This window comes from Cyprinus carpio, chromosome A16, assembly GCF_018340385.1.
Source record: "Cyprinus carpio isolate SPL01 chromosome A16, ASM1834038v1, whole genome shotgun sequence".
NCBI lineage: Eukaryota > Metazoa > Chordata > Actinopteri > Cypriniformes > Cyprinidae > Cyprinus > Cyprinus carpio.
The window spans coordinates 7,800,901-7,815,479 of NC_056587.1; the positions used below are offsets into that span (position 1 = coordinate 7,800,901).

At 37.8% G+C, this 14,579-nt stretch overlaps 1 protein-coding gene across 1 annotated transcript; it reads right to left on the reverse strand.

Moving 5' to 3' along the window:
* Positions 1–1,219: 1,219 nt before the first annotated feature.
* On the reverse strand, positions 1,220–14,209 carry LOC109074572 (guanine nucleotide-binding protein-like 1). Its single transcript, XM_042772353.1, is given in 12 exon segments — positions 1,220–2,650; positions 2,907–3,047; positions 3,193–3,367; positions 3,465–3,643; positions 3,934–4,116; positions 4,210–4,305; positions 4,399–4,591; positions 4,882–4,953; positions 8,152–8,284; positions 9,559–9,693; positions 9,811–9,964; positions 14,011–14,209. Coding segments are annotated over 12 exon segments (1,773 nt in total). The 5' UTR covers positions 14,084–14,209; the 3' UTR covers positions 1,220–2,411.
* Between the last annotated feature and the right edge of the window lie 370 nt (positions 14,210–14,579).

The window sequence follows — 14,579 nt, forward strand, 5'->3', positions numbered from 1 at the left end:
CCTGTTTTAATAGTTTTCCCAGTTTAATTAGAAACAGATAATAATGTAATCCACAGAGGATTTTAAACGACTTGTTTTTGATTGTGGTGGAATAATCAAATTAGATAGGAATGCTTTATTGTCTTCATAATGCTGCAGTGTTTACAGCTGGGAGATGATGAATATTAATGTCTTAGCTGATGTGACCTCGTGATCAGTGATTGTCAAAGGTTTTATTTCCTGAACAGTGTTACTGTAAAGCTTATAATTAGTACCAGTCTGTGGACACACCTACTCCTTCTTTATGATTACTATTTTCCACATTTTACAATAACAGTAATTGAGATTATGGGAAAACACTAACTGGGAGCATAGGCATTATGTATCTTGAGATTATGGGAAAACACTAACTGGATTTGGCTTCTTTAAGGCCGAGAACAGCTTTTTTAGAAATAACAAGTCTCTCAGAAAACTGAGGTAACCAGTTGTTTTTCCAACAGTTTTAAGGCTGGTTCACACAGAACACGTTTTTGCGTTCTACTCCGCAGCTTTTTAACTGTATTTCTATGTAAACATGGTAAATAGACCGTCACTCTCAATAACATGCCTTAGTAAAATTATATTTACAGTAAACGTTATATAATCAAAGCTCTGTAGTTTGTCAAGTTAGTCCTTAAAAGCCTGATGTATCATATTTGATACATTTTAACCTGATTTTTCTAGAAAAAAAAATGCATGGATAATCAAGTAAACCCAAGTGAGGATTTCAGCAAAAAGCCGTGTACATCATGACCCCCGTTATTAGAATTACACTAAAAGGCCTTTTGCTTGCTAGATTGTGTACAACAGGTTTTTCAGCAGTTTTGATCAATCATGTCAATAATTTAGAGGCCTTAGAAATGTGCATATCAAATATGATACAGTAGGCTTTATCGGGTTAAAGTTGGCATGAAATGAAAGTTGGTTTTTTGTTTGGTTATTTGTTTTGTTATTTCTTGTTTTGTATGTATTTTTTAGTGCTCTTTTCCAGTGAAAGTTATAGACTTTTTTTGTGATTGCTTTATAAGATGTTAATTTGCCATTCTGATTAATTTTAAAGTATAAATTTCCAGTCCAGATGCTACTTTCATTTTATGTTTTTCTACATTATACTTTCAGTTACATTATATTGTCATTTAGATTGACATTCTGTTTGTAAAGAGTTGTTTTGTCCTCATGCAAAAATACTGATTGCAAAGAGTCAGAGGAATGTCTTTATTGCAGAGGGCTGTTTCTTTCAGCATAATTACATTTCAATAAAGAATGATCCACACACCATCACACAAACAAAGACACACCCACATGAAATCCCTAAGCAAGGGCATGCAGGACTGGAGACTGAAAAGCAGGAAACCAGCACCCTTCTATCGGTATCTCTGCACATCATCACCATTACCTGAGTCCTACTGCAAAAGTGCACAAACTCGAGTTCTTCAAAACCAACCCACTCTCTAACAAATGCATTTTTAGTCCAAAACAACACGACTTCAAAACCTTTGAGTGGCTTGTGTTAGTGTGCAGCTACAATGTGTGTTACACAATCTCACTTTAATTACTGGAACACTTGTATCAGGTTTTTCTGATATCTCTGAAAACTTTGCATAGTCTATAACATTTTGTGGGATAAATTCACTCCCACCGCAACTCTCAACAACACCCTCACTTCATTACCCACATAATAAATGTATATCTGCTCAGAAATTAAAGTATTCAAAAATAAAAGACTGCTGGTTGCTGCCTCTTGCTTTAGAAAGTGCTTTGAGTGTCCATAACTTCTTTTTATAAGAATAATCTTCTGAAGACAGCAGCCTGTTCCTGGCCTCTATCTCTTCTCCTCAAACATGGCTGGTTCTGCACTGCATGCAGAGGTTTGTGGTACTGACATTGAAGGTAAAATACATTCACATGGGCAACTTACAGTTTGAGGTCAAAGCAGTGACCTCTGACCTCACCTGATGTTTGGCATTTCTGCTTTGAAATTGACAATAAATCAGCGATTGTATTCAATGTTTGTTTAGTAACACTGATTGTACAATCACTGGCTGTACAGACATTCCTTCTGCCCTCTCAAAAATGGAAAAGGCTGCATGCAGGAGGTACAAAAGGTTTCAAAGCATTCTGATAATTTTCTGAAAAGCAGGGTAGATACAGAGGCACAGAGAGGCTGAAAAAACACAAAACCAGCAAAAATAAGTAGATTGTGAGATTTGATGTCTGTACATTGGGCCGTATAAGTGCACAATGAGTGTCAAATGCAAAACAAATGTGTAGCGTTTAAATTCAAAACATTATACAGTCCTTTGATTGACATTTTGCAGATTGAAATTAGATGGTTGTATAGAGATCAGTAATAAATAAAAAAAACTGGAATGCATGAACATGGATCTCATCCCTCACGCACACTCGTTCTCTCCCAGCACACTGAACATGTTGAGAGTGAGGCCCTTCCTGTCAGCCTTCACAGTATCATCTTCATCATCCCCATCAGCATCTTCATCATCATCGGCATCTCTATCATCCTCCTCCAGCTCCGAGCTGGATTCGCCCTCGTCGTCTTCCCTCTCACGCTCTTCATCCGTCCTTCCTTGTAGAGCGCTGATCTCGGCCAGGTCCGGGTGTGATTCCCATTCATCTGAAGAGATGGTTGTTGTATTTCAATTTATTGCCATATAATCTTCAGAAGTTATTACATGGCAGATACAGACTCAACATTCAACAATTGGGGGCATCTTACAAAAATAAGTTTGCCCTGATAAAAATGACATTAAAAATGAGGAAAATCAAAAATATATGTTAGTGCTACAATATTCTGAAGAAACCGAAATTTTATACATCAAATCTGGTCATGAGTGGCGGATGATATGAGCCATAATGTTTTGACCTCTGACCTTTACTCTCAGTGTATCCAGGTGGTTGCAGACAAAGACATATGCGTCCATCAATGGCTAAACGCAGGAGACTGTTGGCTGCTCGGTAGACATCGTTACGGGCCGCCTTAGCAGTTTTATACCCTCTCTTCTCGGCCCAGGCTATAAAATGTAAAAAATACATGATAAACTAACGTGACTGTAGACAAACCAATAAAAACAACAACTTTTCATCTCTCCAAGTTTCTTCCCCCAGTCGAATGTTAAATATGAATTGAATGATGCCATTTCAAAACAGGACAGGCACCTTCACACACGTCCCATGCGGTCCAGTCCTGTGTGCTGGAGTCGTGTGGGGTTTCTGGGCTGTGGTCAGGATGTGTCAGCTTTAATACAGGCAGGAAGTTGGTCCGTTCACACAAATATCCTACTGAACTGTAAGGCTCCTGCAGCTGGGACACTGGATATATACCAGCCAGGATCTGTTCGAGAAGATTAATAACACACGCACACACATAAACAAAACCCAGATTGGATGACTTAACTTTCATAAATGATACAGTATCATGCAGTTTTTACCTGTAGCTGCTTGTCCACTTGGGAAGGGAAGACAAGCCCAGGACAATCACACAGTTTAACAGTGGGAGTGAGGTAGTATGTTTGGAAATATTTTGTGTGACCCGGGGTTCGGGACACACTCACGACCTTCCTGCCAACCAGACTGTTTAGCACTGAAGATTTGCCTACATTAGGAAAACCTGGAGAAATGCAAAAAGTCTCCATATGAATTTGAAACTAATGAATGAATTTAAATTTATGCATCAAGGAGAAGATACTTCATTTAAAAGATATATTAACATAGCAATAGGAGACCATATATATTAAACTGATACTGAGGTGATGTTAATATTTTTGATGAAAAATTACGAGGGCACATTCATTTATAAAAATAATGATGTGAACAGATAAATAATTTATGTAATAAATGCTGCAATATTCCATAAAAAAAAATAGTGTCAGTTCTGATTTTATGATGACAGACTTTTACCTATGCAGCCCAATGTTAGTACTCCATCTTTATAAAGTTCTTGCGTGGGGCTGTTCATTTCCATGCCAATGTCACTATTATGCTCCATCAACACAGATTCTGCTCCATCATCAGCCTGATCCCCTTCTGTTCTCATGGCAACAGCATCCCTCTTGATCTTCTTCTCCCAGCTACTCAAATCCACTATAAACAACAACCACCATCATCATCATCATTTAATGCTCCCATGAGTTCCAGTACTGATATTTTTTGTTGTCTGGGAGGAAGCGGTCTAACCTCTTCCTGCTGTGATCTCCTGACACGCTCTCATGATGTGGATCGGGCCTCCACCATTCCATCCTACTTTCTTCCTGATCCTCTTCTTCTGCAGAACTGCAGTTAGTACAGATGAAGGAAGTATTTTTATTCTAATCTATTTCTTTGATCATATAATAGCTAAAGCTCTGATACTGGAAAGACTCTCACGTGTGGTGTAGGGTTGTCCTGGGTGCGAGGTGAAGCAGACACAGTGCAGGTGTGGGAACTGTTTAGTCATATAGTGTTTCCATGCCAACACCAGAGGGGAGGGGCACAAGTCCACCTTATTGAGCACCAGGATGATGTACTTCTTTAACTCACCGGTGATGTAGTGATACAGAGCAGGAGGAAACTGCAGCACCTACAGACAGAGTGATAATGTTTGCTTGAACAGCAATGATGACTCAACTATGAGTACTTTACACTGTGTCTTTCACACTGTCCTTCTTTTGCTAAAAATGTATAACAATATAAAAAGTGCTGTTTTCTGAGATTAAATGTAATACAATCTCTGGCCCCACCTAGTGGGGAGTTTATTATGTCAGTTTGCATAATTTGACACTCCCTATATTTAGTGTAATGGCTATGCAATTTTGATGATCTTTTGAAAACTGCTAAAAGTTTCAACAGGCGTTAAAGTCGCACACTTACTGGGTATCTGATATCCACTATGAGAAGAATGACATCAGACATCTCCATTACTCTCCACAGCTGCCTCCATGTCTGAGAGAGAACGAGTAGGGAAAAAAAAGATACATTTTTAAATAGTGGTTATTTGAAAGAACACTAGTCAGACTGTCTATAGTGAACCCTTAATCTGTTATTCACATTCTTTCGGATAAGCCAACTTGTTTCCTAGTCCTTTGGCCCACTTTAGGTAAAATAATGACTTGAGAGGTGAGCTATTTTATGGTCTCTTATTGCTACATTAATCCAAAATTATCTGATAATTGGAGACGGTTAAAAACAATGAAGTCGCTGTGATCCAGTGTTCATAGAAACAAAGCTTGTTTGTCTTAAAATATTCTGCCCAATATTGTAGCGCTTCTGTTGTCTGCAGTCTATTTAAAACAAACAGGAATCATAAAGCCTCTTTTAATAAACTAAATATGCCTATTAATTAGTAGAATACATTTTAACTGTTGAAAAAGTGTTGCTCCTTTTGCAATAAGCAAATGCAACAGTTTTATGTGTCACATAGCTAGAGAAAGGCAACGGCACATAAACCAGTGCATTTGAACACTTAATAGTGTTTGCCTCCAGCACTGTCTGGCCAAACAGATGCTCAAGTGCAATATAAAAAAGCTATTTCATTACAGCTATTAACTCAGCAGCAATCAAATTCTGGTTGCTGATAAAACATTTTTTTTTTTTTTTTTTTTTTTTAAGTACTTCAGCAACCCTCTACGGACACCTTGGCAATTGAATCGCCATTGGCTAACAAATTTCTTAGTTTACTCGCCAGACTGAGATTATATATATATATATATATATATATAAAAATGTTTGTAAAATGGCATGTTTTTTTTTAAATATCTGAAAGCACACTCTTAACATCAGTCAGTCAAGCATTCTAATATGATAATCAAGTATTATTTAATGATAGAACTTTAGTATTTAGAATTAAAACTTGATACCATGCAATCATGTATGAATGCATATTAGTCATTTTAACTGGACTTAGGACTGGTGGTGGTGCTTACAGTGTTTCTGTAAAAATAAAATTAGAAAAAATTGTAAGAATTAAATTTGAGATAATTATGATACGAATTCTGCTAATAAGAACAATATGAAACGCACTAAGGATTAATGAGCTGCTGGATTTATGAATATTAATCAGGTTGTGTGCATTTGCTCGAACTGATTTGCTGAAATCAAAACAGGAAAGTTAATAGATGAGCGCCAGCCAATGAGATTGCTGTTTGCGCATTAGTTCCGCCCACTACCAGAAACCCGGCTGTTCTTAAAAGCTGAAAAAAATCCACATAAACACTGTTATTTTGTCATGAAAATAGAACAAAGAATATCTTTTACATGTAGCACATCAACTCTCTCTCTCGCTCAGCGTGTGTGAGAGAAAGTGACGGCGAGTCGTGCATCTTCACATTAGAGTTTACTGTACGTTAAATGCAGGTGCGCTGCACATCCATTCAGATGAACTGAAAAAAGCACAGATCGCCTGACGGAGAGTGAAACTCTAAAATGCTCAGTCAGAGAGTCTTCGCGAGTGAAAATATATCTTTGCTAAACTTATACAGGTGCTGGTCATATAATTAGAATATCATCAAAAAGACGATTTATTTTACTTATTCCATTCAAAAAATGAAACTTGTATATTATATTTATTCATTACACACAGACTGATATATTTCAAATGTTTATTTTTTTTAATTTTGATGTTAATACCTGACAACTAAGGAAAATCCCAAATTCAGTATCTCAGAAAATTAGAATATTGTGAAAAGGTTCAATTTTGAAGACACATGGTGCCACACTTTAATCAGTTAATTAACTCAAAACACCTGCAAAGCCTTTAAATGGTTTCTCAGTCTAGTTCTGTAGGCTACACAATCATGGGGAAGACTGCTGACTTGACAGTTGTCCAAAAGACGACCACTGACACCTTGCACAAGGAGGGCGAGACACAAAAGGTCATTGCAAAAGAGGCTGGCTGTTCACAGAGCTCTGTGTCCAAGCACATTAATAGAAAGTCGAAGGGAAGGAAAAGATGTGGTAGAAAAAAAGTGTACAAGCAATAGGGATAACCGCACCCTGGAGAGGATTGTGAAATAAAACCCATTCAAAAATGTGGGGGAGATTCGAAGAGTGGACTGCAGCTGGAGTCAGTGCTTCAAGAACCACTACACACAGACGTATGCAAGACATGAGTTTCTCCTGTGTTAAGCCACTCTAGAACGACAGACAGCGTCAGAAGCGTCTCGCTTCAAAAAGGACTGGACTGCTGCTGAGTGGTCCAAAGTTATGTTCTCTGATGAAAGTAAATTTTGCATTTCCTTTGGATATCAGGGTCCCAGAGTCTGGAGGAAGAGAGGAGAGGCACACAATCCACATTTCTTGAGGTCCAGTGTGAAGTTTCCACAGTCAGTGATGGTTTGCGATGCCATGTCATCTGCTGGTGTTGGTCCACTGTGTAGAGTCTGGAGGAAGAGAGGAGAGGCACTTCATGCTTCCTGCTGCTGACCAACTTTATGGAGATGCAGATTTCATTTTCCAACAGGACTTGGCATCTGCACACACCAAAGCTTCCAGTACCTGGTTTAAGGACCATGGTATCCCTGTTCTTAATTGGCCAGCAAACTCGCCTGACCTTAAAATAGAAAATCTATGGGGTATTGTGAAGAGGAAGATTATGCCAGACCCAAGAATGCAGAAGAGCTGAAGGCCATTATCAGAGCAACCTGGGCTCTCAAACACCTGAGCAGTGCCACAAACTGATCGACTCCATATGGGTCATTGCTGCAGTAATTCAGGCAAAAGGAGCCCCAACTAAGTATTGAGTGCTCTACATGCTCATACTTTTCATTTTTATACTTTTTAGTTGGCCAAGATTTCTAAAAATCCTTTCTTTGTATTGGTCTTAAGTTATATTCTAATTTTCTGATACTGAATTTGGGATTTTCCTTAGTTGTCAGTTATAATCCTCAAAATTATTTTGAAATATATCAGTCTGTGTGTAATAAATGATTATAATATACAAGTTTCACTTTTTGAATGGAATTAGTGAAATAAATCAACTTTTTGATAGTATTCTAATTATATGACCAGCACCTGTACTTAGCCTCCAACTAACATACTGCCGAGTAAAATCTGAGAATTTAAGATTTAGTCGCATATGTGGGTGATTTATTTGCAATGTAGAGGGTTGTTCAGTCGTGTGTTTTGTAACAGAACATGCCTCACCTCGAGATTGTGCTCAAAGTGGCTGAGGGTACCAGGTGGGTTCTTGGAGTGAAGAGCCTGCAGATACTCCAGAAAGGACTTCTCCTCTTGCATGTTGTAATGCCATGAGGGCCGCCGTGGGAAATTCAGTCCTGTAATTAGACAAAATGAAAGTGAAATGAAGCAAGACATAACAACATGGACCAAAATCAATATCACAGTGAAAATCTAAATATAGTTATTTTTGCTGGTGCCTGGTAGTTCAATGACAAAATGGGTCATTCCATATCATTATAATACATATATTATATACATTACCGTTCAAAAGTTTGGGGTCAGTATGATTATTAATTATTTATTTTTTGATTAATTATTCATAATTAATATTTTTTTCTTTTATTCAGGAAAGATGCATAAAATAGATGGGTAGTTGTGACCTAATGGTTAGAATCGGACTTGTAACCCAAAGCTTGTGGGTTTGAGTCTCAGTAACGGGAGGAAATATAGGTGGGGGGAGTGAATGAGCAAAGTGGCTGCCCACTGCTCTGGCTGTGTGTACATGGTGTGTGTGCACAGTTGGATGGGTGAAATGCAGAGCACAATTTCAGAGTATGAGACATCATACTTGACTACACGTCACACATTTTTAAAAAATAGATCTAAAGTGATAATACAGACATTTATAATGTTACTTAAGTTTTCTTATTCAAATAAATGATGTTAAGTAATTATTTTTATATTCATAAAAAAATCCTGAAAAATGTTTTCCACATTCTTATAAATAATAGGAATTGTTTCTTAAGCACCAAATCAGCATATTAGAATGAATCCTGAAGAATCATGTGGCACTGAAGACTGGAGTAATGGCTGCTGAAAATTCAGCTTTTGCCTTCACAGGAATAAATTACATTTTTAAATATATTCAAGTAGAATTTTTTTTTTTTAAATTGTAAACATATTTCACAATATTACAGTTTTTCTTTATTTTTAATCAAATAAATGCAACCTTGGTGAGCACATAAGACTTATTTAATAAACATAAAAAATGTATCAACCCTAAAATTTTTAATTGTAGTTTGTATGCATTTAGTGTTTGATTTTTCATTTGTTTAGGCAAAAGGGTACAGAATTTAAATAGAGCAAACCCAGCTCCTGTTCCCATTAAATGGATGTTAACCGACCCAGCATTTTTGACAAGTCATTGATTCATCTATTTGACAGCAGAGTCATACTATGCACTCTTTTTTTGACACAGACGCTGCAGCATCTGATGGTGTAATTGTGAAAGTGATACTTTGGCTAGTTTTGTGAAGACAATTCCCCCAAATGTAAAGTTTATTATCATAGCAGTATGTCAACACTTTTAGTTACTTTTAGTTATCATAGCAGTATGTCAACACTTTTAGTTACACTGTTTAATAAATTAGTTTATATTCTTTTTTGTTCTGGTTAGTTTTGGTTTATATTTATTTTTCTGCCACCTGCTTCAGGATTTTCTCCCTCGCAATTTTTTTCCTCCTCTCCACTTCCTCCTTGCTCTCCTTCTCAAAGTGCAGACGGAATCTGAAAAACAAGCCATTATAAGATTAACACACAGGATGATACATGCCCCTGCCAAAATATCTCATGCTGAATTATTAAGACAAGCCTGGACTGACTGTTTCACCAGCCCCGACTCACTTGTTGGGGTCATATCTGCCGTCTCCGGTGCCAGGCTGATGGTTGATCCTCCTGATGTCTGTCGTCTCGCTGTCTGATGTATCCGACTGTCTGTCTCTGCCAGGTCCTCTCTCCACACTGGCATTTCGGCTACTGTGACTTGAACCGTTTTCTCCTGCACACACACACACATTCAGACACTTTAAAGAGTGTTTTCTGTCTTGAATGTGGTTCCAAAGCAAAGTAATGATTCCTGAGTTTTTTTGTTTTTTTTTAATTATACACTATTTTTCTGTGAAAAACATTTGTGTACTTCCAATCCAGGATTTCTGCAGGTTTTATGAAGGTAAATTTAAGACTATTTAAGACCAAGTAAAGAAAATGCAAGGAATAAATTGAATGGAACACAATAAGTCTACACTGAGATTTTACATCTACATCTAAACATTCTTAAATGAAGATACAAGATACAAACGGGCTAAGAAAAATCTACTTAATTCAATGGGAAAACAGTTTTTCATAACCCAAACCCACTTAAAGATGTTTTTTCTTGTTTTGAGCATAAACTCATTCAATTTTATTCATTTAAAAAAAAAAAGAAGACACATTCAATTTGTAGCTCAATTAAATGCATCTTGATTTAAGGATGTTTCGATATTTCTATTGTAAAACAAATCAAAAATACTAACATATACATATATATATATATATATATATATATATATACACACACACACATATACAGGTCCTTCTCAAAAAATTAGCATATTGTGAAAAAGTTCATTATTTTCCATAATGTAATGATAAAAATTTAAACTTTCATATATTTTAGATTCATTGCACACCAACTGAAATATTTCAGGTCTTTTATTGTTTTAAAATGATGATTTTGGCATGCAGCTCATGAAACCCAAAAGCCTATCTCAAAAATTAAATATCATGAAAAGGTTCTCTAAATGAGCTATTAACCTAATCATCTGAATCAAACTAATTAACTCTAAACACCTGCAAAAGATTCCTGAGGCTTTTAAAAACTCCCAGCCTGGTTCATTACTCAAAACCGCAATCAGGGTAAGACTGCGACCTGACTGCTGTCCAGAAGACCATCATTGACACCCTCAAGATAGAGTGTAGGGCTCTGAAATAAATTTGTGGATTTATAGGATGTTAGCAGGGTGATGTATCAAGGCACCTCAGTGGGAATCTGTGGGAAGGAAAACGTGATGTGGCAAAAAACGCTGCACAACGAGAAGAGGTGACCGGACCCTGAGGAAGATTGTGGAGAAGGACCGATTCCAGACCTTGGGGGACCTGCGGAAGCAGTGGACTGAGTCTGGAGTAGAAACATCCAGAGCCCCCGTGCACAGGCGTGTGCTTTTGAACCAGAAACAGCGGCAGAAGCGCCTGACCTGGGCTACAGAGAAGCAGCACTGGACTGTTGCTCAGTGGTCCAAAGTACTTTTTGCAAGAATGGATGAAAGCAAATTTTGCATGTCATTCGGAAATCAAGGTGCCAGAGTCTGGAGGAAGACTGGGGAGAAGGAAATGCAAAAATGCCTGAAGTCCAGTGTCAAGTACCCACAGTCAGTGATGGTCTGGGGTGCCATGTCAGCTGCTGGTGTTGGTCCACTGTGTTTTATCAAGGGCAGGGTCAATGCAGCTAGCTATCAGGAGATTTTGGAGCACTTCATGCTTCCATCTGCTGAAAAGCTTTATGGAGATGAAGATTTCGTTTTTCAGCACGACCTGGCACCAGCTCACAGTGCCAAAAAACCACTGGTAAATGGTTTACTGACCATGGTATTACTGTGCTCAATTGGCCTGCCAACTCTCCTGACCTGAACCCCATAGAGAATCTGTGGGATATTGTGAAGAGAAAGTTGAGAGACGCAAGACCCAACACTCTGGATGAGCTTAAGGCCGCTATCGAAGCCTCCTGGGCCTCCATAAACACCTCAGCAGTGCCACAGGCTGATTGCCTCCATGCCACGCCGCATTGAAGCAGTCATTTCTGCAAAAGGAGTCCGACCAAGTATTGAGTATCATAACTGAAAGATAATTATTTGAAGGTTGACTTTTTTTTGTATTAAAAAAACACTTTTCTTTTTTGGTCGGATAAAATATGCTAATTTTTTTTGAGATAGGAATTTGGGTTTTTCATGAGCTGTATGCCAAAATCATCAGTATTAAAACAATAAAAGACCTGAAATATTTCAGTTGGTGTGCAATGAATCTAAAAATAATGAAAGTTTAATTTTTATCATTACATTATGGAAATAATGAACTTTTCACAATATGCTAATTTTTTGAGAAGGACCTGTATATATACACATACATACTGTACATACTCTTAATGGTATGTTTTTTGTTTGTTGTGGCCTCATACTTTTACATGCGTTGTTATTTTTAAATGCTACTGCTTATGTTAGCTTTTAATATACAGTTTTATCCTGATTAAAGCTTTAACACAGTACAGCAAATGCACACGCATCCATGTTTAACGCTTCTCATAGCTATGTGAAAATAAGTGTATAATTGGAACACTTCATTTTTTGGAGCTGTACTGATGATCTGAATGAGCGAGAGAGAGAGAGAGAGAAGCAGAGCGTGTGTAGAGCAGGGCGACGCGAGAAACAGGCTTAAGAACCACTGCTTTAGAACATTAATTATGAAACTTCTGAATCCATTAGAATCTTTAGAAAACTGAACTGCGATTCATATATGATTAGATTTTTAGGTGCACCCCTATTTTTCTTCCTCTTCTCTAAAGCAGCACAACATGGCCTCGCCCCCTTTGTTGCATGTTCCCGGGGGCGAGGTTTGTGATGTCACAAACCCGGGAAGTCACTCGTTGTAGTCCCTACGAGCCGCTTTTTGTATGCATTAAACTGCAAGAATTTTAAAAGACTTTCAGCGCCGCATCTTTGCAGATACTGTTTATGCTCAAACAGCAACATTACACACTAACTAACGTTAAAAAAGTAAAATCGCAATCAACCACCCCTTTAAGACGTCTTACTCTGATTTAAAGGGACATCGGATGAAAATTTTACTTTTTTTTTCTTTTTTTTTGCATTTAGTTAGGTTTGTGGTGTATCTGCCAGCTCAGGAAAGCTGAAAAGAAAATACACGCAACCAGTTTGTTTTGCACGGTCTAAAACTGTGTCATCCACCGTCGCGTTTCAATTTGCAGCCAATAGCGAGCTATTTGAGTAAGACCACCTCTGAGCCAAAAACAGATCAGTCCAAGGCAATGTCAACGCCCCACAGAAGAGAGGGGTGGGGTGAGCAGTAGCTCATTATCATTTAAAGAGACATGCACTGAAATGAGTCGCTGTGAACGGAGCTGTTTTTGACCAGACAAAAATGTTGTTTTACACGACGACTGAGGAATTTTAATCAAAAGTATGTTTCAGTATGAAGACCCTAAAGAATCATAACAACTTGTGGAAAATTGGCATCTGATGTCCCCTTTAAGACCCTTCCGTGAAAGCACAAATTAAGACTTTTTATGACCTTCAGAAACAGTCATATCCCTCCATAAATAAAATCTTATTGTCATTACAGTTCCTATGAGAATAGTGCAGTGTGCTTTACACTGACGGCATAATTATGCCTTTAATGCGTTCATTAGTTCATCTGCACTTAATTTGGCTGGTTTTGCTGTGTACCGGACTCAAATACTTATAAAACTGCAAGCGAACAGCAGTTAATTCAGTCTGCTTTAGTGTGTGTCGATCGCTTTGTTTTTGTGTTACGTAACGTCACTTCACGCTGAGACTGCGCACTTACATACCGCGTGACACAAGCGCCAACTACAGCAAAACACGAGCTGCACAAAACGCGTATCATAATCACCTCCTTTCACCATCAGTTCACTGTTCACCTCCATATCACGCTCACTATGATGCATTTATACTGTTGCTAGGGTTGAAATTCAGCGTTCCTTCTTATTTGCATCGCACATATTAAAATATCAGCAACGCACTGCTTTGTGCCTGTCAAGTTTGGTTACACACACCCACAGAAACTTCGCAAACAAAGTAGTTACAGCAGCGTAGTAGCTTAACGAATGCTCTAGTATGTGAGAAGCTGATCACATTACTGCACACTAAAATATAAATCATAAAACTATGAGTCACGTGGCTAATGTAGCACGTCTGCGAGCGCATTCAGCTCCTAGCGGGCTAATAACTCAGCTAAGCTAGTTACGTTACCCACCTCTCTTTTTCTCGCGTTTCACCTGGAGCTGCTTCTTTTTCTGTTTGTTACTAAAAGGCTTTTTGCGTGGCATGTTCGCATTAGTCAAACGATGACAATAGAAAGAATGCTCGAGGACGTATCCTCCTCGTTCGCTTAATATTTACATTCGTGAAGTTTCTCCGTTACTCGCGTGGACTTTTCTATGTTGGGGGGTAGATGGACGCTACCATTATGACCTTAACGCTAGGCGTCAGAAATACATTTGATCGACTCTGTTCAGATGTTCTCTTTTTTTACAGCCCGTTCACTTTATACGACTTCTGTTTACAAAAGAAAAACGATAAAGCAGTAAGTAATTTTGACCCCCATATTTTTAACTAGTGGTGCAGTCTGTCACAGAAATGAAACTGACTGTTATACAATGCAACGTTAGAAACCAATATCTATCTTAAGTGTATGTATGATTAACTACAAATAAATCTAATATTATATACAATAGTTCAAGTTCAAATTCAGTTTCTTTGATGTCTGACAAACAACTGTTATACATTACATGAGGGGATTTGCAAATAAATCTCATTAGAAAA